The 26,558-nt window shown below is 33.8% G+C and overlaps 6 protein-coding genes across 7 annotated transcripts; 1 reads left to right on the top strand and 5 right to left on the bottom strand.

The window, feature by feature from the left end:
* Positions 1-349: 349 nt before the first annotated feature.
* On the bottom strand, positions 350-2,069 carry LOC113848085. Its single transcript, XM_027477465.1, has one exon. It carries the CDS (start codon positions 1,694-1,696, stop codon positions 716-718), a length of 981 nt encoding a protein of 326 aa, XP_027333266.1. The 5' UTR covers positions 1,697-2,069; the 3' UTR covers positions 350-715.
* Positions 2,070-6,210: 4,141 nt separating this feature from the next.
* LOC113874807 (probable receptor-like protein kinase At5g61350) lies at positions 6,211-9,120 on the bottom strand. Its single transcript, XM_027513019.1, has one exon. It carries the CDS (start codon positions 9,118-9,120, stop codon positions 6,580-6,582), a length of 2,541 nt encoding a protein of 846 aa, XP_027368820.1. The 3' UTR covers positions 6,211-6,579.
* Positions 9,121-11,072: 1,952 nt separating this feature from the next.
* LOC113848086 lies at positions 11,073-12,937 on the top strand. The gene is made up of 3 exons (XM_027477466.1): positions 11,073-11,665; positions 12,308-12,436; positions 12,503-12,937. Exons 1-2 carry the CDS (start codon positions 11,204-11,206, stop codon positions 12,395-12,397), a joined length of 552 nt encoding a protein of 183 aa, XP_027333267.1. The 5' UTR covers positions 11,073-11,203; the 3' UTR covers positions 12,398-12,436; positions 12,503-12,937.
* A 2,533-nt stretch (positions 12,938-15,470) lies between these two features.
* LOC113846883 (probable xyloglucan 6-xylosyltransferase 5) lies at positions 15,471-17,481 on the bottom strand. The gene is made up of 2 exons (XM_027475603.1): positions 15,817-17,481; positions 15,471-15,531 (listed from the first exon to the last, which is right to left on the bottom strand). Exon 1 carries the CDS (start codon positions 17,204-17,206, stop codon positions 15,881-15,883), a length of 1,326 nt encoding a protein of 441 aa, XP_027331404.1. The 5' UTR covers positions 17,207-17,481; the 3' UTR covers positions 15,471-15,531; positions 15,817-15,880.
* Positions 17,482-17,917: 436 nt separating this feature from the next.
* Positions 17,918-20,797, bottom strand: LOC113848385 (pentatricopeptide repeat-containing protein At5g61370, mitochondrial). The gene has a single exon (XM_027477870.1). The coding sequence runs from the start codon at positions 20,795-20,797 to the stop codon at positions 19,337-19,339; it is 1,461 nt and encodes a 486-aa protein (XP_027333671.1). The 3' UTR covers positions 17,918-19,336.
* Positions 20,798-23,223: 2,426 nt separating this feature from the next.
* Positions 23,224-26,019, bottom strand: LOC113847453 (protein NEN1). 2 transcript variants are annotated; one of them, XM_027476578.1, is made up of 6 exons: positions 25,695-26,019; positions 25,364-25,521; positions 25,150-25,196; positions 24,976-25,039; positions 24,022-24,743; positions 23,224-23,578 (listed from the first exon to the last, which is right to left on the bottom strand). In XM_027476578.1, the coding sequence occupies exons 1-6, from the start codon at positions 25,975-25,977 to the stop codon at positions 23,344-23,346; spliced, it is 1,509 nt and encodes a 502-aa protein (XP_027332379.1). In that variant the 5' UTR covers positions 25,978-26,019; the 3' UTR covers positions 23,224-23,343. The 2 variants fall into 2 exon arrangements, with proteins under 2 accessions (XP_027332379.1, XP_027332380.1); XM_027476579.1 differs by having other exon boundaries at positions 25,364-25,469; positions 25,695-25,901.
* Positions 26,020-26,558: the final 539 nt, after the last annotated feature.

Consider the following 26,558-nt stretch of genomic DNA (forward strand, 5'->3'; position numbering starts at 1 on the left):
TTCTTCGTCTAGTAAGATCATCAATAAGATTTAAAATTATTCTTAAAATCAGGACCTGGGGAGTAGTTTTCTATAAGCATAACGTGTGGCATCAACAAAATACAGTTGAACAGCATAGTAATATTTCAGCTTTTTCAGCAATTAAATACGAATTCCTTGATATTGAGTTTCAATGATCCTATGGATTGGGATCATACTAATGTGAACATATATCATTCATTGGTTTTGACTCTTAAATGGTCTCTAGCGTTTTAAACGTAAACTAAAAGGCTTGTACTAATGCACACTAGTCTTCACAGGGTCCGTGAAATCATTATTGCCTTTTCATTTGATGAATAAAACACACCAGAAAGCCACGGTGACAATTGCACTAACAAAAACAATGTATGGCTTGCTTCCATTTGTATTATTCACACCGTAAAAGATTGCCATTTTCCAATCTGTACGTAAAAGAGATGAAATAAAAAAGACAAGAGTTTAAGAATATAACAGAATTACATTTAATGTTGCACTAATCTCTAGCTTCCTGGCCTTCCCACATAACCGAGCTGAGGTTGCTCAGTTGAAAATCTTTTTGTCTTCAAAGTTGCTCTATTTCAAGCAACATAAATGAATTTTGTAAATTCCTGGAACACTCGTTTAAAATAGCTGGTAGCTCGTTCTCCTCCATGAAGAAAAGCCTTGACCAAATCAATAATATGTCACTCCATATTAATTATGGTAGTTCTTCAAAATTCTTGGTGCCCATGTAACCATATTTGTCCTCATCTTGGAATTCTATTCTGAACAAATGTCTATCCTCTAGACCAATCCGTGATCCTGTCTTAAAGCTTTTGTAAAACATGCAGCTCACAATTGTGTCAAGTATGATGAAGATTGAGTATAGATAAGCAATGAAAATGCCCTCCAAAGCCACACAAGGCCTTGCCTTTCCAGCAACATGATAGGGCCTTACAACCCGGAATTGGAACAAGGCCTCAATGGCAGCCAAGGCAACATTCACAGGCAGTGCCAAGAACAAAGCCATTGATGTCCTTCCCCTTATCAGAACACAAGCTTTCAGAATTGCAAGGTATCCTCCATGTCCCTCCATGCCAGATAGAGCTAGTGCCATGTTACATATGACAAGCGCATTGGCTAGAATCACAGAAAATAGAACAGCCCCAGATGCTGACATGAAGAGAATGAGGCAACCATGGGAAGAATAGCCTAGTCCTTCAGTGATGCTGAAGGCCAAAAACATGAGACAGAAAGAAGTTGCATTTGCCGTGAGAATCAAGAAACAGTTGCATATATAGGTGTGAAGGAGCGGCTTGTAAAGGGATATTATTGAACTGAAGGAACGTGACAAAGTTGGTTTGTGGTGATTGATAGCCTTGATTATGGATGCTTTTGCAATGAGGAGAAAGGTGAGAGTGAAGGGAAGGGTGAGGATTGAAGAAGTGATTGTTTGAGAAACCTTGAGGTTAAGAATGCTAAACAATTGTGACGAAGGAAAGCCTGCAGCATCAAAAAGAGTCCGTAGGCGGGTGTAGATTTGAGGCAAGAGGGATGAAGGGGCAGGAACTAAAGCTTGTGAGAGAAGTATTGAAGCTGAGAAAGGAAAAGCAAGAAAAGCTGCTGTTGAGGTGAAGTAATGATAGTTTTGAAGAAAACTGTGAATTGATTTTCTTAGAATCTTGCATGAAACTTCCATTGGAGTTGATCTTTTGGCTGTGTGCCGCTGAAGGGAGACGGAGATGAATTTGGTGGGGGTTCTCAGTTGTCACCAATATGGACTCTATAATACTCAAAAGTGTACAAAAGCCTGGTGTTGGTGTTTCTTTTTCTGTCCTTGTTTTTCTTAAATGAGTTTGCTCTTTCTTTTGGAAATGGTAGGTTAGAGAGTTTAGAGGTTGGTGTTTTGAATGAATAGATAGGCCAAAAAGAAGAAACTAACGACTGCTATAAGGTGCAAGTTTGGACTTTGTTTTTACCAGAGGTTTTGGACACATTGTGGGTTATGCTTCGTGTTCTACGAATCCCACCAGATTAGCTGGTTTAAGAGGGCACAAAGCATAGTACTTTTTCCTGGTTGTGACCTTTTGATATATTAGCAATAAGCAAATATGTAATTTGGTATGAAAAGTTGTTTGGTTTTGTCTTGATGATGAAAGCTCCTCCTTTTAGATTGCTTAAAATGCACATTATTTGGTAGCTTATTTTTCTGGTTACAACCCTTTTTCAAGTCCTAGATGTATATCATGACAAAATGAATTATGAAGCATTCGATGTTGGCCCCATTATCCTTGAAATTAAAGCGTCATTTTAAGATTTTAAGAGCAATTTATGAAATGAGTAGAAAATACAAAAAGGAACCACACTTTGATGAAGAATGAGAATAGGAATTTAATTCAAACTTGCCGTAATATACAATGAACATCGTTATAAAATAGTAACTTGACATGCATGCTGCTTAAGGTAGGACCAGGACCCTAGTTTTGGCACTTCTCACGTGGTATAATAAGTAAGTAATACGTAGCTTGTAAGCTATGTAAATAAATAAATAAATAAATAATAAGGTGGTTTACCCTTCTACTTTTAATCTTCCATCAACAATTATAAAGAAAAGGGACCCCTGAATAATATGATATCTATAAAACCGAGACTATCAATTTAACGTCAAACCAAATGCTTATCAAACATAATTGTTGATTAATGTTCGATTAAAATGCCACACAAAGTGGATGTGGTAGACAATGAGATGCAATTAGGACACGAACGTATGTGGGCAGGGGTTGGTGACCAATGAACGATGAACAAAACATGGTGATTCTGGTGTGTGAGTATGATTTAGTTGGTTAGCTAAACTGGTTTGACTTGGTAATTGGTTCGAAGGGGGTAAAATCTTATCTTAAATGATTTGATTCTGTTATTATAGCGAAGAGAATATTATCATATTAAACAAGATTAAGTATTTAGTTATACTTTCTTCCCTTGTTGAGAGGTCAGCATATTTATTGACATTCCAACTATAATTTAATTGCAATTAGGTGATTGAATGTAATATAATAGACATTTGAATTGGTTTGGGGTCCCCTGTTTCTTTCTAAAGGAAAAAGAAAGAAAACCATCAAAAGAAGACAAAATAAATATTTAGGACTTGCAAATAACTTATAGATTATATATACACAAAACTAAAGTGTCGGTTCCTTTTTATTTATGGTTTAAATTAATTTAATCAGTGTGGCATCAATGATAATGATAATAATTTAATCACTTTATTTTAAACATCATGCTTCTAACAACTAAGCTAAACGAGACTAATCAAAGCAAAAGTGGAAGGTTGATTCAATTAGTTATGTTGTTTGTACTTGATACATTTTTTTTTCACACAAATAATTTTTATAAAAAAAATATGGGTATTCCTCCATTGGTTCCTAGCTTCGATTTTTCTGTTTTCATCTTTTTAATTTTAGACATACTAATCACACTTGAAATGTATAGTCTAGCAAGTTTTCGTGTTTTTGAAGAGAAAAAAAGGTAAACTTCTCAGTATTGATGTGGTAGGATGCCCTAACAAGTAATATTATCTCTTTCAACATTACAATTTGACATCGAGAAATTTCCACTTGTTTTGGACATTTTGGCTTATACATTTCAGTGGGTATCATAAACAATTAAAATAAAAAATAAACATTGGATTAACCATACAACTGCGTGACGGCACTGGAAATGCATCATTTATTGTTAATTATCAAGCGATTTATAAACTTTAGCTTAACTCAAATGGTAGCATAAAAATTCAAATGTTTTACTAGTGCTGATAGGTCATTGACAAATTATTTTACTACATACATTTTTAGAAACGTTGAATTTATTAATTTAAATATTGAATTAACATTTTTTTATATGTGGATTAAGTGTTTATATAATTTAAAAAATTAGTTTACACTTTACTGTTTTATTTTAACATATAATATGGTATATATATATTATCTTCTTATATTTATACATACTATCTTTCATCTACTAATTTTTTAGTATTTGAACATTGTTAGTTTAAACACATTCATATTCTCATTTTGTCAAATCATACATATTGGAGATGATGTATTTCTTGATAATGTTTGCTTAGTATTATTATTTTGCAAATAAACTGACACTTAATATGCATAAAAACTTAGAAACTTGTTAAAGTTTATATAGTTTCAAATATTATAAATGCGCGTTATTAAACTTATTTCTTTCCAATTTATAATATAGTTTTAGAGAATATTTTGTGTTTTTAAAGAATTATATAAATTACTTACAATTCCGGTATGTTGCATGAATATTTTAAATTTTAGGGAAAGTTAAAAAGTTACAAATTAGAAGAAATTTTTTAAAACTATAACGGATGTTGTAAAATTAATTCATTTAGATTTGATAAATAATCGAAACAAAAAAATTTAAATTTTACTAAAGATATGCACAATTCGTTTAAAAGATTAAATTTAAAATTTTAAAAATATTTGAGCATGAAATTGGAAACACTGCCTCTTTAAAAGACAATATATTAAAATATTTACACTCAAGATACTATATTCTAATTAAACATATAAAATGAACCATATTGGAAGAAGAATAGCATATTTTAGTGATAAAGAAAGAAAGAGAAAATATGAAAGGAATCAATTCAAAATATAAATGATTTAGATTTGGGAAAATTTAGTGTAAAATTTAAAAAATTTATATTTGAGAAGAGAAAATTAACCTCAGGATTTTAAAATAATTAATAATTGAAGTTTTTTTAAAATATATAAAATAACCAAAAAAAAAAAAGAGAAGAAGAGTATTTTGATGGGGATAAAACCTCACAACTTATTTCTACACTCCTTTCCGTTTCTTTTATAAAATATTTATGAATTATAATTTAATAACACACGGTAATATATATATATATATATATATATAATTATGAAATATTACAAAATTTAATGCATTAATAGCATCAAATGTTATAATTTTTAATAAAAAAATTAACATTTTATTAAAAACACATTAAAAAAAGTAGATTCAATAAATTTGTATAAAATGAATATAAAATTATTATATTATATTTTTAATTAAAATTAATTAATCTAAACTATTATTTTACTAATTTATACAATTTAATTAAAAGAGGATTATAAAATGGAACAAAGAAAGTATAACTCAACCTCTAGAGCAATCCTCATGAATATTTTTAGTAACTTTTGAAATATTTTTAATTGTTTGGTATACTCCAAACACCTTTGGAGGAAATGTAATGGAATCTTTTAGCAGCCTCCTCTAAGTGGGCTAAATTAATGGCCTTGCATTGGACCATCATAATACTGGATTCTCCTACTGCCTCATAGGTCTTTAAATATATATTAATGTGTATTTGAACTAGCTTTTAGACGAAATAAATTAGAATTAATTTATATATCTTTATGATAAATTTAAATTTTGAAATTAAAATATTATTATATCATATTTTTATTTTTAAGTTATGTGACTTACAATTAATTGTTTATATTTCAATTCTTTTTCAAATTATTCACATAAAATATTGTAATGTTAATTTTTTTTCAAAATTTTATCCTATGATCAAAGTTTTACAAAGATGTTTTTAAAAAATATTTTTTAGCAAAATTATGTATACCGAAACATCTCATTTAGACCTAAATTTGTTAACCGCTAAAAGTATTGACATGAAATAATTGTTGAGTTTGAATTTAAATAAAAAAAAAATACAGGGAGGAAAAGTTAGAAGAGGTGATTGATTAAAGTGATCCATAAGTATTCTTAAATAAGATAAGAGAGAAAGTTGGAGTTACAATTCAGCAAAACTATGGTACCTCTTGGTTGCTTGGAAATGTTTCTAGTTCATAAACTTCATAGTACATCGACAAGTATCTAAGAACGTATTTCCATATCCAAATAATTGGTCGTTGCAACCTTAAATCGGAAGCACATTCGTAATGTAATAATAATAATATTATTAACTCAAATGGGAAGGATTCAATACTTCATGTCAGACAAGTAAAACTCAAATTTAGAGACCCCGGAAAGGGTAAAAATACTTCATATATTCCTGTTGCCGTAGCATGTAACTAGCACAAAATACTTCTACACCAACAAAATCTATATACCCTATTGATCTTTTAGCACTATGATCAATTGTGATAATAGGGAGAAAAAGAAGAGTATACTCTACATTCTTAAACTAGAATTACTTCAATTTGGTCTCGGTTGTTGTGGTGACCAAGACTATCAGATACCTAGAGGTTGCTCCATAGCACTTGCATAAACTTCAGCACTGAGTATTTGTAGAAAGGAAAACACTGGCACAACAAATCCAAGTCCTTTTGGGGCCACAAGGTGACTACTTTTCCTTTGAACCTCTTAGTACATGTTTGGAAACACATTAGAAAGCTAAACACACTGTTAGCAATGTTGAAGTAAACGTAGGTATACCTACATTCTAACGTGAGACTAAACACACTGTTAGCAATTCCTACCTAACTTTACTTTCCATGAAACTCGGTTGTTTGAGAAAAAGCAGTTTCAGCAACACTTGTGCTAGCAGATGCATCAATTTGTGTGAACACCTGAGAGATCTGTTATATTGTCATATCCGTTTGGGATCAGAGTTTCACATTTATCCTGAGATGCATCAGTCCGTGAGGCAGCTTCTTGTAGTTGCAGAGCATATTCCAAATGCCATAACACATCCACCATGCTAGGCCTATCAGCACCACAATATTCTAGACATTTCACTACAATGTGAACGTAAACATTTAACGATTCAACATTGATAGTGTCAACAATAAGTGGATCAATTACTTCATGGAGCGTGCTATTTTTGTGATGTTGCATTGCCCAATCAACCAAGTTAATCCCCTCCATTGTGAGTGTTGGGCAAATAACTGGCTTAGCACAAAGTACCTCAACAAGGACAACCCCAAGAGAGTATACATCAGATTTTTGTGTTAGTTGTTGGCTCCTATAATACTCAGGATCAAGGTATCCAAAACTACCCTTCACAGCTGTGGTCACTTCTGCTTTATCTGGGACAACTTTTGATAAACCAAAGTCAGAAACCTTAGCAACAAAGTTGTCATCTAAAAGGATATTTGTTGTCTTCACATCACGGTGTATGACACTTTGAGATGCACCAGTGTGGAGATAGTGAAGTCCACGAGCAGCACCAATGCATATCTCAAGCCTCTTTTGCCATGACAAAGGAGGAAGGTTGGAGCCATAAAGGTGGGAACGAAATGGGCCATTAGCCATGTACTCATAGACAAGAACCATCTCTGAGCTTTCATCACAGTAACCCATCAGTGAGACTAGGTGGCGATGGCGTAGCTTGGAAAGCATGTTTAGTTCTGTTCTGAACTCATTGATGCCTTGTTCTGAACCATCATTTCCTCGTTTTATAGCAACCTTTTTCCCATCTTTCAACCTTCCTAGGTACACTTTCCCAAAGCCTCCAACACCAATTACTCTCTTTTCATCAAAGTTATCTGTGGCTTGTTGCATTTCACTGAAAGGGAAGAACCTTTTAGGCCCTTGTGGTGAGCCATGGTGACCATGCTTGCTCTTGTGGGAAATGAATGTGGTTATTAAGCTTACAAAGCTGCTTTTGCTTGAAAACATGCTAGTTTTAGAACTAGAATGAAGAGGAAGGAGCCATGATGAGAACCTGTAATGCTTTTCCCAGCTTTGAGGTCTCTTTTGCCACCTTACGAAAATCATTGATAGCAACAGCATTGATATCACAGCCAATGCGAGTCCAACACAAGCAGCAATTTGCATTGCCTTGGTTGTTGAACTTTGCCCTTTGTATTTCCCATCAACAGAGAAGAAACCATCCAAGCTATCTGCAGAATTGCTTATCTTCATCACCTCAATTCCATTCAGAATTGCATTGACCGTGCCTTGCTGAAGATTAGCTGGTCCCACCTGAACCAAGATGGAGCCATTTGTGATAGCAGATGCACCAAGCACAAAGTCCTTGTAAAAAGCAGTGGCTAGAGCTTTGGTTTCTGTTGAAAGGTCTAAAGCTGACACACCCACATTCCCATTGATGTACACATTGAAATATAGTTGATTAAGACTTCTGCTCACAATGTCACAAAAATGCATTCTTATCAAATAAGAGTAGCTTCTTTCCACATTCATCAACCAACTAAGATTGAAATTTGGCTCCATAACTCTAGGATCTTTCATATATTTAGCAGTTGAGTAAACCAAGTTCGGAGCAATCAAAGGTGTAACAGGAACACCAGTAAGTGGATATTTGATGCTGTTGCTGGGTACCACAACAGTCTTAGAACCCTGTGGGAAGATATTATAAGAGACATCAGGCTCCCATGTTCTTGACAAGGTATCATTATCAGGAGTTATGGTTGGTCCACCAACATTTACTCTGTAGGATACTTGCAAAGCAGATATCAACAACCCTTTGAATTCTCCAAGTGGGGTAACACCAGTTGCTGAATCAGAAATAAGGGTGTCAGGGGCTGAGACAACCTCAATGGCATTGATGAATGCAAAGGAGTTTTTCTTGGGCTTGAATTTGAGGGAGAATCTGCTCTCAGAAACATTAACAAGATATTCCTTGAAAACAAGTGAGTCATTGTTGCTCACAGAGAATTCATGCAAGAGCACAAAGTGGTTAGTTTGGACACTGAAAACTGCCCTTGTTAGATTATAGGAAGGGTGAGAGAGAGGGTAGAAGTAAAGGCGAATCCAAAGTCTACCAGTTTTGGAGATGTAAAAGGAGTACGTGGATTCCTCTTGAAAAACTCTTGCAGTTTGATACAAAGGCAATGATGTAGAAGAAATTGAAGGAGAGACATTTATGTTGATAGAATTAACTGATAGTTTCACATCTTCAGTTGTGGATAAGAGAGATGCAGTTTCACGATCAGATTTGAAGGTTCTTCCATCTTTGAGCTTAGTGGGGTTGGAGGACCCACAATCAATGAGATAATTAACAGAAGGTGAGAAAGAAGAATCAGTGGCAAGAGCAAAGTTGGTGAGGCTAAAGATAAAAAGAAGAAGAAGAATGGAAGGGGAAGAGAGAGAAGGAGGGTTCAGTACTATTCCTTTATTCTCTATTCCCATCTTTGAGGTTCAATAACGTGGCAAGGCAATGACAATGAGGGTGGTGGAGGAGTGAACATGAAGATAGAGATTTATGGTGTTGGAGAAGAAACTGAAGGGTGTTTTCAGAGAGGAACAAGAATGGTGAAACAGTTGGAGAAACAGAAGAGAAGTTTTGTTGGAAGAAAGTAGTGAGAGGGTCTTGTGTTAGAATTGGTAAATTGAATGATGAATCAGAGCGAGGAATACGTTGGACCCTTCAATGTCGCTAAGGATGTTTTTTAGTTTGTTCTAAAAAAAACTTAGGATCAACGAACGAGTGCAAAACCGCGTAACTATCACCAACCTGAATCGGTTTAGTGTCTATATTATAGCATGCAATGCAACAGAACTTCGATTCTGCAAGCTTTGTAGATCAGCTCAGAACATTACTTATTTTAATTTTTAAGATAAAATAATATTAATTTTTTTTTGCTGAATAAAATAATAATGTTTATGAACATATTTACTAGACATATGAATTAAATACATAATGTTCGGTCTGTTTGTTTACTCATTCCTTTGTCTTAATCATATAAAAAATTATAAGAATTAAATAATAAAACACATTAAATATTGGTCTAATTTACTTAGAGTAAAATGATATTAATCAATTCAAAACTTATTTAAAATTACCAAAATATGTCACTTTAATTCATTAGAGAGATTTATTATTGGTTGACATTTAAGTGATGTGAATTTATTTGGACTGTCTCGTTATAGCAGCTATATAATATTCTTCCAATCTAACTTCATTTTATAGATGTTTATATTAATTATTATACAAATTAAATTATTATTACTAATATAATAGCATAATTGGATGATAACAGACAATATATTAAAATTATATTCTAGTGAAGTTGAGAAATGGATATATATTAAATCTTATTCTGGTGAAAACTGTGGTATTTGCATAATAAGGAAAATGTGATTAATCAACTGCATTGCTACTAATATTTTACTTGTTCTACTATTCCATTGCAGTTTGGCTTGCGGTAAGAGAATAAATTATTAATTTTTTATATAAATAAGCTACTTAACTTTAAGTTTATTTTCTTTCACGATTTTAGATTTGTTTCATGTTTAAATTTTAATATGATATAAAAATTTGGAAAAAAAGAAAACTTAAAGGCTTTTCTTTGAAAAAAAAAACACAAAATAATAAAGAAGTTAAAAATAGACAAAGGTTTAAAAATTAAATGAATAATAATGAAAATAAAAAGATTAAAATGCTAATAATAATTAAACTAAATCTAGTTAAACTTAAGAAATAATATTTTAAAAATAACGTATCCCATAAAAAATTAATGAATTTTTTCAATAGAAGACATTAACATTTTTAATTAAATTATTCATCTTATTATTTATTAATATAAAATTAATTATTAAAATTATTTTACATATAAAAAGGAAAACAAACTCTCTTATTAAAAAAATACCATAGATTTTATCTTTAAAAAAAATATATAAATAACAAAATTATAAATCTAAGTTTTTAAAGCTTTTTAATCAGTTCGTATTCTTCAAGTCCTAATATTATTTGATAATATAAGATGAGAGAGTAGTAAATTACATGAAGTCGGTGAGTCGTTGACTTATTTTATTTGTATATTTTAATATAAAATAAAATTTACACAAACTTATTAAATTGTATATTTTTTTTGTCTTACTATTTATTTAAGAAAAATCTTAACAAGTTTCTTTAGATGCAAATTTAAACTATATTTATTTCAATACATTTTAATGCATTATGATATAATTTTTAATAAAAGAAATATTTGTATTAAATTCTTAATCAGTGTCCAGCAAAACCCTTTCTTCAACTAAAGAGAAGATTCAGAAGTAGCAATTTATTTTTGGGATGTTGGACTCCCTTTACATTGAAATTTTCACAATTGGGGAAGCCAATAGCCCAATGCTAGTTTGAAATTGAAATCAATTGAAACAGAAATAATATCAGGTGTTGGGTTAATTGTTGTTTAATATCTGTGTAGTGTGGGGAAGAAGACACCAAACCCAGTGTTCCAGCAACAGTGTCTGAGTTGAATGAATAAGAAGAAGAATGGTGGATGATGATGTTCCTCCTGCCGATCCAAAAGATTGGTCAATGGTGGTTATACACGATGATGAAAAGGACGCTTTCGTATTTCCCCCAATCAACCACGAAAATCTGCAAATTCCCCAACACTCTTCTTCATCTTCTCCTTCCTCCTTTTCGTCCTCTGATTCTGACTTGTGGACCCCCTCTTCTTCTTCTTCCTCGTTCGATTCTCAGATCAGCAAAGGCGGGGACTTTGTCGGATGGATGAGTATTGGGGTTCAGATATTGCGTTCCAAACTTCTTGCCGCATTTTCCTCTTTCCGGAACTGTGCCGCCGACAGAGGGACAATTTGGTCATTTTGGGTGCCCGCTGCTGCGCTTCTAATGTCGTGCTGGGTTGCCGTGAAGAAGTGGAAGAGGAGGAGGAGGATCCTCACACCCAATGAAACTCGTCTCATCAACATTATTAAGGAGAAAGATGGGGTTCGATCAATTCAATCACTTCTTATATTTCTCTAATTTGTTAGCTTTTCACTTCAATTTCCAATTTTACAATTTCCTTTGTGTTTTAGCACATGCCATCATTATTGAAGTACTATAGTATATAGTTATATTTGGGGTAGCATTTCGCGTGTATTTGGAAGCACATGGAAAAACATGTAAATGTGGATGCCATGCAGAAACTACAACTATATTGTGGGACAGCATTCAGGGTGTATTTGGAAACTCATGAAAAAACATCCAGACGTGTGTTTAGATATGTGGTATAATTAACTTAATGCACCTTGAAACAATGGAAGCTACTCTAGGTTGTGTAGAAAGAAACAAATTTGAAACCAAACACAAGAGGAAGAGTAGCCAAAAGGGGAAAAAACTATTTATAGTTTTGTCAAGTTGTTTTGTTGTGCTTGGCTGCATTGTTCTAAGATTGGATGGTGTGAGAACTATGCATGTATGTAGGCATGAAGGGTTGACCCTTTAAACAAATACTATAATGTCTCTCTCTCTCTCTCTCTCTCTGTTTTCTATTGATTTACTCACTTGAAGGCATACATTTTTTAGCAGTTTCCTGAATCTCCTCCTTTGCTAAGGCCTTTGTGCACTAACTGCTAGCTTTATTTACAGAAAATTGCCCAGCTCTTGCACCAGATTGCACAAATGAATAAACTACTTATAGATCGTCACAAAGCATTGGCTGCTAAAGTGGTGGAATGATCGGCTAAAGGTTGTGAATAGGGTAGCTATTGACTTATTGTAAGTTACATTCATAAGGAGCCTACTGATCACTGATGTTATTGTGATTTTGCTCGTGTTCTGCAGGTGAGAGTTAAGTTGTAAATTGACACCGAACTAAATGTGATTCTTAGAACATGTTCCTACCACAGCAGACTGATTGAAAAAATATACTCAAATGCCATGACAAACCTAATCAAAGGATATGCTGAGGAATGAGGTGCCAACGTTGGGGTTATATCATTAATCTGCAAGACTGGTGCTCCTCAAATCCTCATTATTCATGAATGATTCGTTTGGTGGGGAACCACAGAATTATGCAGGGAAGCTGGCAGAACACCAATTGTAATAAAGTTAACTAGGTTCTTCGTGCTCAGACATTTAGCACATTTTGCATTGTTCAAGCCCGTCATGTTAACTTAATGTCCCATCATATTTGGTTTAGCTTCAAAGTCTCATTGGTTCGTTTGTGCAAAAGCTTATACCTTTTGAAATTTTAAAACCATGGTTCAAGTCTATGCTTAGTTTCTGTAATTCAGACTCAACTCCAACTAATGATGCATTTGGGTATCCCAGTTTCACTAAATAAGTGTATTTTTTTGAAGACTAGGTATTGAACCAAATTAAGGATGGAAAAAAAGACAGAATTTGTTTGATAACCAGAAGTGTTAGATAACAAAAGGGTTAGCTAAAAGTAAAAAAGGTGTATAACCAAGAAAGCCTAAATTCTCAAAGCTTTTCACCTAAACAAGTCACTCAAATTTAAGCCTATTCTATCTCTTAATCTTAGATTAAGTTTGCAAATTTCAATAGTTAGGTAAAACTATGTTCATGCTGACCTTTTTATAGACACATGAACTAATGAACTTTCAAAAAGAAATTTAGGTCAAGCGAGTTTTAGTGTTTAAGAAAGGTATATTGTTTGTCCTTTAATATATTTTGGACATCAATTTTGTCTTTAAATTTTATTGTATCTATAAAACTCAAATTAATGATCAACTTTTTTAAGAATCAATTTAGTCCTCTATAAATTATTGAGTATTTAATTACTCTATTTAAGATATTGTTGAGTGTGTGGATGAATTGGCACAATTTGTTTCAGCTTAACTAAATTTAGAGAGTATTTATTTACTTTTTTTTTTTTTTACATCTATTTTGTCTTTAAATTAATGCTTATTATATCTATAAAAATCAAATTAATGATCAATTTTTTTTAAGAATCAATAGTCCTTTATACATTATTTTAAGTATTTATTTACTCTATTGAAGATATTATTGAGTGTGTACATCAATTAATTTGTGATATACAACTGAATCAAATATTTAAAAAAAATTACCTTCTATCGAAGATACTTAAGATCTAGATTAAAAACTTTACTCTATTTGAAATGCATATCATAGAAGAACCTAAAATGGATCACTCTACAACCTTAAGGAGTGAATATTGGCTATCAGCAAAATTGACCTATTGTTTTGAAGTCTTGATAAAGTATTCTTAAAAGATGAGAAGGATTAAATTATATTCATATAAATTACACTAATTCTTACATATTTTGATAAATGTTTATTGGACAATTTCATTGTAAAATTAATTTTTAGATTAAAATTTTCTAAAGTACAGGTCATACCATATCTATATTAAAATTAAGGTAATATATATTTTTGAAATAAATAAAAGTAAAAATCATTATATTACAGTCTTACAGAGATTTAATTTTAATAACATTTGACACAAATAATCAAGGTAATATATAATTATAATTAAATAATTGAATTAAAAAATATTTTATCTAAAATTACCAATGATACGAGAATTAATATAACTTATATCAATATAATTTAATTCTTTTCCTTGAAAAAATAGTTTGCTTTTAAAGGATTTTTTTTTTACACAATTAAAAAATTTTATTTCATTCTCTACCCTTTCATCCAAAAAAAGCGCATGACTGAGAAAAAATAATTACTATTCACCCTCTTACAAACAAAATCAGTTAACAATGAGCGGTCGGAACCCTTAAAAACATGAGGAGGAAAATTATAATCTTAAACAGTGCCGTGGCCTCAAGATTTATAGCATGTTTTGAACCATGATAAATAAACACTGGATTCACGTTTGTAACAACACTACTGGTAATTGCTTCTGCGTGAACGTGGATTGAAATCTACACTCAAGATATTACCAAACTCAAGCATTTAATCAAACCATAATCATGCAATTATTTGTCAGGACAATGAACGTGGCACCTGTTGCACATTATTCAAATCTCTTATTTTACAACTATGCAATTATAATTTATAAGAAACATGACATTAATGGGGGATACCTAGAAAGATAACTAGTCATGTGATGTTAGGAATCCATTAGACGCTTCCAACAAAATCAAGAGTTAGGATTACCATAACCATCAGCTCAGCAAGAGTAATTTGACACTCGTTTTAGTACTTCTATTGTCGAGTGAAATTTAGGTAAATCTCATCAAGAGAAATATTTAAAAAATAGTATTAATGAATATGTAAAATAGCATATTCCTATTCTGTGCTCACTAGTCATAAATGATAGACATTGACCTGTTCCAAAGATTATTCTTAAGCTCTGAAGTGCTCGTATATGGGACGTGGAAAAAATCATTGGAAAGTGGAAATAACATCTCAAGAAAATTCAAGATTTTATTCCTTATATTTACATCTACAATTTGTACAGTACGCATAAATGCATGCTGAGAATGAAAGCTCTTGCATCTGACAAAGAAATATGCTGACATTAACGTGCAAAACAAAACAGAGCCTAGTCAGGCATGATATCTGTCACTATGAAAACCTTTTTAGGTCTAAAGACAAAACAGTGTTGCAGTTAGAAGATGATGGTGATTGGTAGGGATATTTATCCTATCGTTACATGTCGAAGGACCCCAACATTCTGGATCCATTGCTATCGCCAAGGTAAACGTGAATCCAAAACATTGTCCAGAAGTGAAGTTGTAAGCTATATATATATATATATCAAAAGAATTTACTCAAATATTAATCTGAGTAAACTATCACACATTTCCTTTGTTGAAAATCATACCTTCCATTCCTTGGCCTTCTTTAGGAATTCGGAAATACACATTTGAGATCTGCAGATCAAATATAACAGAAACAGGAACTGGTAGTTACCTCATGTTGCAAATTATAAGAAATAAAGGGGACATGGAAGTATATTAATTAAGTGCGTGAATTTGTGTCACAAATTTGAAAATACAAAGGAAGCTCAGTATACAGCAGATCAGTAAATAAAATTTGTTTGCTGATTGCTTAAACATGGCACAAAAAGAAGATAACTTATGAAAGAATTCTATCCTAACATTCTCAAACAAGTACCAAGACCACAGAAAAAGCAGAAGTTACATGTGAACCCTCACCAAATAAAACTCCACTTCTAATTAACTTCTTTCTATAATACCACCAGTGAACAACTTTTCCTCACTAGCTTTTGGATTCACTGCTTTCCGTAGAATGTCTTCGAATATCAAACTGGTCTACAAACTCCAAAGGAGTAACCGTCTCATTTCTGATTCTCTTGATCTTAGGGCTTAACAGACCACGATGCCTGAATCCATAGAGTTTGAGCACCTGATTGTCAGCAAAATTGAAAGCCCTCTCCATGCTGCTAAGACACCTCTCAACAGGATAATCTCCATAGCTTCCACACGGCTTACAACCCACAAAATGCGTCACAAACGGCCACCTCTCATCCCCTAACCCCGGATGATACTTATCAATCATCTCCTCATACCGATCAACCAACCCTGCCCAGTAACCGTGCAAATAGTACGAATTCTCAAGAAACACCTTATCCATCCACTTCTCCTTCTTGGACAGCAACAAGTAAATCAAAGCAGACTGATCATCCGCCTCAAAAGCAGGCCTCCCCTTCAGATTCGCAGTCAAGATCTTCCCGGCCTCTTCACGAACCGGCCCCTTGGGACCCATTGGAGCCCAATCATCAAGCAAATCCAAAGACCACTGACAATTCCTGAAAAGAAAGCTCCCAGTATTGACAGCAATCCAAGACTTTTGCTCGAACAACAAATCAGGGTACCCATGGAGAACCAAATTATAGTCATCATACTTAGACAAAGGAAGTTCAAACACCATATCAGTAAAAAAAGCATCACTATCCATCCACCAAATCCACTCCACCTCAGGGTGAGACAACATTAACCTCCGAATCATAGGCAATTTGGCCCAATACCCAGCAAGCTCAATATCCAAATGTGCCAAATTATACACAATTTCAATCCCATGTAATCTACAGTAATCAATCTTGTTCTTAATGGACTTCAACAAGTAATGATCCCCAATGGGGTTATCACAGGGCTTGGGAGGGGACCCAGTGAGAAGCAAGATGCGAGCTTTACCTCTGATGTAGTTAGGGTATTCAGGGTTTTGAAGGAGCCATGATTTGCGCTCAGAGTCCCAGTTAGAGATCTTGGGGCCAAGGGTGAAGGTAACGTTAGGGTTGAAAGGGGTTTGGTCGTCGGGATCCGAGGGGTCGGCGTCCGATCGGATCTCGGCGAGGATGCGGTTAGTCTCTTCGATGAGGTTCTGGTTGACGGCGTCGGCATCGGAGGAGCCGAGGTTCACGCCGATGGTGCCGCGGAGAACGAGGATGGTGACGAAACCACAGAGGATTGTGATCTTTATGTTGTTAAACGTCTTCTGGATCTGCCGTCCGCGTGGAATCGCGTTTCCGCGGTTTCGAGCGTTTGAGGTTGGCAAGTTGCTTCTCTTGTGATTCTCTTGCCCCATTTCGTAACTGTGATTCTGTTCTTCAATTTGGGGAACGAAACGAATCAATGAACACAGCAAGGGTAAGGGTACTTCGCGAAATGCATAAATAAATAATATAACTTTTAAGGGATGAAATTGAAGGGAAGTAAGAAACAGTGTTTGTTGAAGGGAGAGCAGAGAGCAGAGAGGAACTAGCCTAGAAAGCGAGGTTTTGAAACAATATCATTGATTTAGAACAAGAACAAAAGGAAGAGGGAAAGAATAGGACTATGGAGAAAGACGTGGTTTTTTTTAGTGGGGGATCCAAGTTCTTTAACTTATAAACAATCATAATCATAATAATGCTCTTCATCATCTTAATACATTTTGCTTTTTTGCAATATTTAATACACGTATCAAATGATTTATTGTTGAATAGATCGTTTTTCTTTTTTAACCTTATTTATCTCTTTTTTGTTTGGATTTCCTATTATGGTCGAAGAAAACTAGAATAATAAATTTGTTTCTACTTTTGGGATAAAATCACCGAATGAATATATAGATTGGGCCCATTGCAATTTTTTGAATATTTAAAATTCATCAATAGCATTTCTTTGGGCCGAAAAGAAGTCCAACATATTCCCTCTATCCGACAAGTTAGAAGACACAAGCAAGTTTCAACCAGACACTTCATACAGCATTAGATTTAGGCATGACTAATAGGAAAAAGTTAAACCCAAGATAGAGGCATAATCTTTGATTATTGTCAAACTAGAGAATAAATAAATTAAAAACATTGACATATATAATATATGCTAGTTTGTATTAGAGGGAAAAAGAGAAAACCACCAAGATATTTTAGACAAAAATAATACTGAGGAAAGGGGAGAAGAATTACACCCCACCCCACGTATCTATCTACATGTAGTCTAATCAACGCCCGATCCAGCTTTGGCCGTTCTGGCAATGGACCCAGGTTGTCTTTGCTCTGTTACGCACTTCGTAAATGAATTGCTTTACAACATCCACTTCGTAGTGTCAACGCGTTCCTCAGTTGTTAGCATCTTCTAGGAAGAACCAGACCACATGGATGAAAAGGGAGCGCGTGGATTCCACTTCCATTATAATAGTATGTTACATTGCATTGGAGAGTGGCAACTTGCAACGTGGGTGATGTCCAACAGCCAAAGGTACCCCACACAATATCCCCATTACTTAAATTATGTGTCATGGATGGCCCATGTGCGGGGTTTCAAGATCTTGCTCTTGCTCTCGCTCTGTGAAACTCCGTTTTGCAACACTGTCATGAGAGACTCTGCCACTGTCCCACTGTCCTAACTAGAGATAGTTTGATAAAAGGTACATGCAATTCGAAAAGAAAAAAAAAGGAAAAACGAGCATTTTAATCATGCTAAAATAAACTCAAAAACTTATGTTTGATCCTAGAGAAAACTATAACAATTGACACGTGTTGTTGTTGACACTTCAACATCTTTATATAGTATTCTTATAAAGTAAAAAATAATGATGTTTGAAACTTATTTGAGAAACATTATTTAACTCATACAAGGTATATTTTCACAAATTCTCTTTATGCATACTGTATTTACATAATCCTTTAAATATGCATCTCGTGTCACATAGCATTAGATGAAACTGGCGGTACCGGTTTCAGATTGCAACTAAATTGCAAATATTACAATAATGTGTCGGCATGTTTACCATTTGCAATTCTAAGAATTAAGAGTAACCGGCAGAAGAGGAAACAAAAAGCTTTACAGGCATCAACCTTCCCTGTTATTTAATAAACATGCTAGAAGAAAATTTCCCAGGCCAAGTTGACCAGGTAGATCATAAATTGTCTAGCGGTCCAGGGAAACAGCATATGGCACGAAATTGTATGGCTAACATATGTAAAAACATAGAAAAATATGAACTTGAACTAACAGAATAAGCAGCAGTTTAACTGAGATCACAAAGATTTTTCATGCATGATGTTGAATCCAATGACAAAGAGAGCATACAGTTAATAAGCACAAACCTGTAGTAATAGAATATTAATCTATTATAAGCAGGCAGCAATGATAAATTGTTAATTAGAGAAAAATGGCAGAAGAGAGCTGGAACAAGGACTACAAAACTTACAAATTATGTTTTAGCAGATTTCTTTTACTTCTTTTTCTTCTTCCTTGCAGTATATTTTTTTCTCATCATTTTCCCTACAAATTTTGTAACTTTCGGTGGGGTCTTGGCTATTGAGCTGTCCACAAGGCTGATTTTTTCTGGCCTTTTAGGTTTGAAAACTTCTGTTATTGAAGGGTCCAAAACATCCCTTGTGCACTGGAGAGTGATGCCCAAACACGTGGCTTCATCCCAAAGCTCTCTTCCCTTTTCAAAATCCCCTCCTCTACAAAGTTTTGGAATGAGCACATCATAAACTGGTCCATAACCTCCCAAAGAGCTTTTCTTCATTTTCTCAAACAGTTCAAGAGCATGATTTACCCTTTCAACCCCACAGAGGATGCCAATCAAACTGTAGTAAAACTTATAATTTGGTACCAAACCTTTTCCAATCATTTGATCCACCGTCTCTTTCCCTTTACCAAACCTGCCACTCAGAAACAACACCTTTGCCACAAGATAATAGCTGACCCAATCCGGATCACAGCCAGAATTTTTCATTGTTTCAAGTATTTGACAAGATTCCTTGACTCTTCTGGTCTTCCCTAGACAAGAAAGCAGTATGTTATAACTGATTGAAGTTGGGAAAACCTTATAAGACCTCATCTCCATCATCACATTCAAAGCTTCAGGCACAAGTCCTGAAGGATTATGTCTGAGATTCCGTTCACAAAGGCACCTGAGGAATGTGTTATAGCAAGATAAATCTGGGATAACCCCATTTGATTTCATCTCTTTAATAATTCTCCTAGCTTCCTTCACATTCCTCTGCACAGACCAACCATAAAGCAGACTTCTATATATACACGGTCTTGTGCCTTCAATCTTGTCTTTGTGATGCCAAACTACCCCTTCAGCCCTCTTAGAATGCCCTTTGGAACAAAGGGCATTGATGATAGCAGTAACTGTAAACTCATCTATAGGGCAGTTATATTTGTCCAAGTTCTTGAAAATACCCAATGCCTCATCTTCTTTTCCCAATTTAACTAAACTCTCAGCTACAAGACCAAAAGTCTGTGCATCCATGATTCGACCCTCCTTCTTGAGGTCTCCCAGCAAGATATCCATTGCTATGTAGTCTTTCTTTTCAGCGAAAACTCGAAGAGCATAATTATAATCCTTGTTTTCTAAATTATGACTTAAGTTCTTACCAGACCATAAGAAGAACCTAAGCAATCTTCTAGTGTGTGCCTCATGCTTACTAGAATCAATAACCTGAGCTACAAGAGATGAAGTTAAAGAACCTTTGAACTTATTTAGATTTAGCTCAAGATCATCTAACCCACCAACAGTGCTCATGACAATGCTGCAGAGCTCTTGCAACTGTGCAGGAGCAGATATTGGTGGCAATGTGGAGTAGTGGGAAACTGCAAGTAATTGAAAATTCTGGGTACTCATCATATTTTGAAGCGAAGAACGTTTCCATGCAGATTTCAACAAGACATGCATATTGAATTTCATTTGAGAAATTCATCAAACATGTTATGTGCATAGTTTGTAACTCAAAAACTTGAAACACATGTTGTGTGATAATCAACCCACACAGTACGTTAGCTGGAAAAGTAATATGCTGCCATCTGACCCCCAAAATCCAAACTTTTGGGACAAGGAACGAACCCCTTCTCTTAAATTTTACGGTTCGAAGCTGAACTTTAGACGTTGGGGATGAATATATGAATAATTAGAGATGGTGTCAGGTCGATTGAAAAAGGGATCAAAACAAGAGTTCTAAAAAATATTAACATAATTTCGGTACAATTTATTATTATTATTTTAATTATAATGCATGCTAAACTGTTAATTACGTGTATCTGTAAATAAGATAAAACTTAATTACAATTGCTCAGACGCTGTGAGTACTATTTATCATTTTAATAACATCTTATAATGTTAAAATAAATATTTTATTAAAGTAAAATGTTAATTTTAATTAATAAATAATACTAACAATAGCACTTAAGGTTCTTAAAAAAAATTGATAAGGTGAGTGAAAAATAAGAAACCACTAGGTGGGTGTCAGCGTTATAATGTGACCAATCCTTCATGGTAATAAAATTGACATTTTAAGTCATTTTTTTACAAATGCCAATGAAATTATATTATATTACATCATTTAAATTGTTCAAGGTAGGATGTAATAGATTGAAATAAAACAAAATATATTTTATTCTGTTTCTTTTCTTCTTCTTTTTTTGGTCTAATTTTGAAACTGGAATTCACTATAAGTTTCTCCAAGTTTAGACCACCCCTCTAAAAAGATTAATACTTTTTCAGGCATACCAACCACAATGTTTAGTCTCCTCTTCTCATTAGAACAACTGGGTATTCTGTTATCACTATATATAACTATGCAGTGTAGGTTATTGTGGTCTTGTGTACACTTAGTATTTTTTTAAACCTTAATTTTTCCACCTGTTTTGATAGAAAAATATAAAAGAAATTATTTTGTTACTAGAATAATGAATAAAAATAAAAAATATCACACACTATAACATGGCATACAACACATTCTAGTGTGTGGAGGTTATAGCCCAGGTGCAAATATGAGGTGAGATTAAACAAATATGAGGCTAGACTTATGATTATATGTATTTATTAGCATATCTAATTGGAAGGATACAATACAAGGATGCTTCACATGTGTCACTTGTTGAAGATGCTTCACATGCTAAAATATAACGTGTTTTACCTTTATTATACACAAAAGAAGCACCATTGAGTTAATCTTGTAATTAGTTTTTAAAGTGTATTGTTTTGATAAATATTTTTTAAAATTGGAGTATTGTAGTTAAAAAAATTAGAGAAAGCCAGCTTAATGATCGCAAGGTGGTCCAAAGAGACATGGTTTGCTATTATATGTCAAATCCACATTATTGCCATTTGTCATGGAATTTCGGGAAAAGCAAGTACTATACTACTGGCTCAGGTAAAAATAAATAAAAAGTTTTGTTAACTTTCTTCCTTATATTTAATTTAAAAATTTTTATAAAAAAATATATAATTATTATATTATAGTTATAAAAATATAATAAATATAATTTTTTAATAAAATTTTAGTATAAGTAACTGCTTATCTTTAGTCTTTAAGATTAAAATTAACAAAAATCATAAATAAAATTTGACAGATCTATCCGATAGTTGGAACTTGGACGGTGCAATTTAATGTACGAGGTTACCTTCTTGTTAGGCCCTGAGGGGAGCATCCAGGACGGCGTTTAAGCTTATAGTGTGTAATAATTTATTTCTTTTGGATGATTTCGGTGAAAATAAATCAAATATTGTGGATCATGTTTTAGTAAAAGAAATTCCACACAAATAAGAAAGCAAGGTTTGTCTTCATATCATATGCACAGGATTGATTGGAAAGTGAAATTTTAGATGAGAAAAAAAAGAAGACAAATTTTATATTTTAAATAAATATTTTTAAAATTAATATTTTTTATAAAAAATATTAATCAATATATTAACATAAATTTAATATATTAATAATATATTTATCCTTATAAATAATATTTTTTAAATTAAAAATTATGTGATTTTTTCACTTCTCTAAAAACTTCTTTCCAAATATACCCTGACTCGCCTGCCTCAAGCCCTTTTCTTTTCTTGTTCAAGATTATTAATTTTAGGAACTGCCAACAATATAAAATTAACAAAAAGAACCAACTAAACTAACCATTCTGAGTAGTCATTGCTGTTTAAGGGAACGATTATTAATCCTTCACTTTGAATATGTAAGTAATCAATTTTTGAATGAATAATCTCATTCTCAATTCTTTTATTATTATTTTTTTCGCCATTGAAGAGGTGTTTATTCTGTGGTTCTAGATGAGAATGAGGGACATCCATGAGTAACCAGAAAATTTAAAGGTCTGAAGATCAGTTGAACTACAAACATGAAATGGAACCAACTTTACAACATAATCAATATTTAATCTATAATCTATCAATTTTGGCATGTAGTATCTAACCTACACTTAAATCTCATCTTCCTTCTATTTGCAATGAAGGATCAATTTTTTGCAAACTAATTTAATCCCTGCATTCTGCTGAAAGTCATACGGATCTAAGGAGAAGAAGGCATCAACAAACGTCCCAGGCATGAACAAGGAACCAAGTTCTGCAGCATCGAACTTGCTGAAGAGAAGTCTTTGCACTGCACCAGTCGATTCTCTTTGATATATTTCCGTGGCATAAATGGCAACATCTGCCACTACTGCTGTAGGTATACTGTCAAATAAATGTTACAAAAATCAGAGATATTCTCATTGAGAAAAATCCTAACTGCTTGCCAATTAGGATCACCAAAGCGGTAATTTTGGATTAATTTATCTATTCAGTTTTTGGTATTTCTTAACCAGCTTTAGCCCCGCAAGCAGAGAGGCTGTTTCCAAGATGATTTGAACCCCTCTAGGCCAACCTTAACCTTGCACCAAGGCACGCCTCATAGACCATAAAAACAATAAAAGAATAAATTGATGCATTGATTTATAAAACCAGGTAAATTGAAACAATATTGGAGAAAGCTTTCTACGATGCTTCACACTCAATAGGCACAGTGGTCATGTGAAACTGAATGCCCAATTTTGAGGATAGCATTATCCCCCATTAGATATGCTGAAGTGAGGCAATCATTTTCATTGATAAAATAAAATAAGAGGTCAAGAACTTACTGCAATCTGACAGTGGGATAGTTGAAGAAGCCCTCTTTCCTAATAACAACTGGCCTCCAATCAGAGCTGCTACCAGAATCTGAGGATAACTTCTGTGCAACACGGTCACATGCATCCAGAACATTACATAAACTTGGTGATGGATCAACCACTAAACTCAATCGTGGCCTACCAGCATTATCAACAAACTTTGTGTTTATTCCAAAACGCACTTTCAAACTAGCACAATGAAGCTGAAATTGGTAACCTTCGTGCAGTAACTCTATCCTTTGACTGCCTCGGAAACATGGAACAAGAGATGCGTCAATAGAAGGGATACATATTTCATCGGGTACTAAAACAAGAGAGCTGCTGCAAGGCTGAGACAAAGAAGACGAGGAAGACAAATCAGGTGACTCTTGCATGGGTTTTCTCTCCATGGCAACATTTGACTGAACAGTTTCTCTTGTTATTTCATGCTCAAGAGCACTCAAGTTAAAAGGATCCGACTGAACTGTATTAGGATCTGCAACATTTGGGACATCCCCATTTGCGTTGCTCATTGTCAAATAAGATATTGGATGACTTTTATTTTCAGCTGCAGGAGATGATAACAATACAGAATCCTTATTGATATTTAATAAACCCCCCTCCGAAGGAGATTTCCCATTAACACGGCTTCTTGTAGTAGCATTTGGTGAAATCCAACAATTTGTAGTGAATATATCTGGGAGACTTGACTCCTGTAAGACCAGAGATTATCATTATTTTTATGACAAGGTCTCAACTATTAATGCAAAATACATAATAATATCATGGAGGAAAGCTTGGAAATTCATATAGAGTAAAAAAGAAGTACTTAGTTCCTACTACTCACTAATGATTTGAAAACATCCTAACTACAACAAGAATTGTTGTTACGGCAATGGCAGAGTTGTTGCAGAACAAAAACAAGACAATTGAATTACAAATTACCAAGAATAGAACCGTTGCACAGTATTTGAGGACTTCGAGATTCATCCGAACATCATCTAAACTCCTGAAGATTCATAGCAGAAAACATTAACAAATAATAACACAGCAAAACGACACAAACTCAAAGATTTTTAAAAAAATCCCTGGGCCCTGGCATGGCATTAACAGAGTTACCTATGTGTCTGTCGTCCAAGCCCAAAATAGGTTGCAAGAGTAGCCATCTGCAGTGAAACATTACATACAAATAAGTCACAACTTAGACACAATAATTTCATTCACATAACCATAAGGTGCAATGCACATTTAAATGGTATAACCATAACCTAACAAGAATACAAATGCATATAGTGATATAAAAAACTACAATTATTGTGATTATGAAGAATACCTTCATGTCACCAGCTCTTCTTCCAAACTTCTGAGTCAACAAAACTAAAGAGTCAACAGTACCCTTCGGTTCAGGTGGCGCCTGATTTATCTCAGCAAATGCATCTCTGATCCGAACACAATCAAACCTTAAAATATTATGACCCGCCCAAATTCGCCCTACACAAAATTCACAAACCCACCGGGTCGAATCCGGATTAAACCGGATGGGAAACGACAAAAAAAATAAATTCACAAATCCACGTCAAAAACCAAACTTTCATTACGTTTACCCCTAAACCCATAGCAGGGTAAAGGGGTTTATCAAATACAATGGATAAAGGAAAACAAACCGTGAAGAAGGTCGTAGACGGCGTAAGCAATGTCGGCGAAAGTAGGAGCGGAGGCAACGGCGTCGGGGGTGATACCGTTGCATCGCTCCGACAACGGCGAGATGACGGAGAGGTTGGCGGGTCGGACGAGAGTGGAGTAGTTTCGGAGCTCCGTGAGCTTCCTGGGGCAAACCAAAATGGCTCCGAATTCGAGAATTGCGAAGCCCTGACCGGGTCGGGTCGGAACGCTGGTTTCGACATCGAAGAACACAATCTCTGAACGATCTTCAGCGGGAGAACCCATTTCAGAAATCGACGGAACAGTGAAAACAGAATTGATAGTTACTTGTTTTAAGTTAAGTTGAACACTTAACGCGCCAACATATATAGTATTAATGGGCTTGTGTTTGGGCTTGTAGAGGCCCATCATTCAAGTTATTACTAACCCGCATTTGAGGTTGAATAGAGGTGCAGTTTTGGTATCTCCTTTGCTATGGATGTCGTTGGAAGTTAGTTGTTAGTTATTCTTTACTTCATCAAATGTATCATAAGAATATGAAAACGGAGTATTACAAGTTATTAGAAGTTTGTTTTTTTATATTTTATTTTCTATTCTTATTTTTAACCTTTTAAATTATTTATAATTACACAAAATCCTCCTTATTTGCTCCATCTCTTAGGTTAGAAGTTAGATCTGTCGCTCATGTTCACTCTCTTTTCCATTGTCTACTTATTTAATTAATTGGATGATGACAAATACATAAATGTTTAACTATTTAATAGATTGATAATTAATTAAATAAATATTAATTTACTTTTTAAATGAATGAAAATAAGTAAATAAATAAAGTGAGTGATATTTAATTCTAAAATTATATTAATGTA

This window comes from Abrus precatorius, unplaced genomic scaffold (genome assembly GCF_003935025.1).
Source record: "Abrus precatorius isolate BTA unplaced genomic scaffold, Abrus_2018 Scaffold8, whole genome shotgun sequence".
NCBI classification, from domain to species: Eukaryota; Viridiplantae; Streptophyta; class Magnoliopsida; order Fabales; family Fabaceae; genus Abrus; species Abrus precatorius.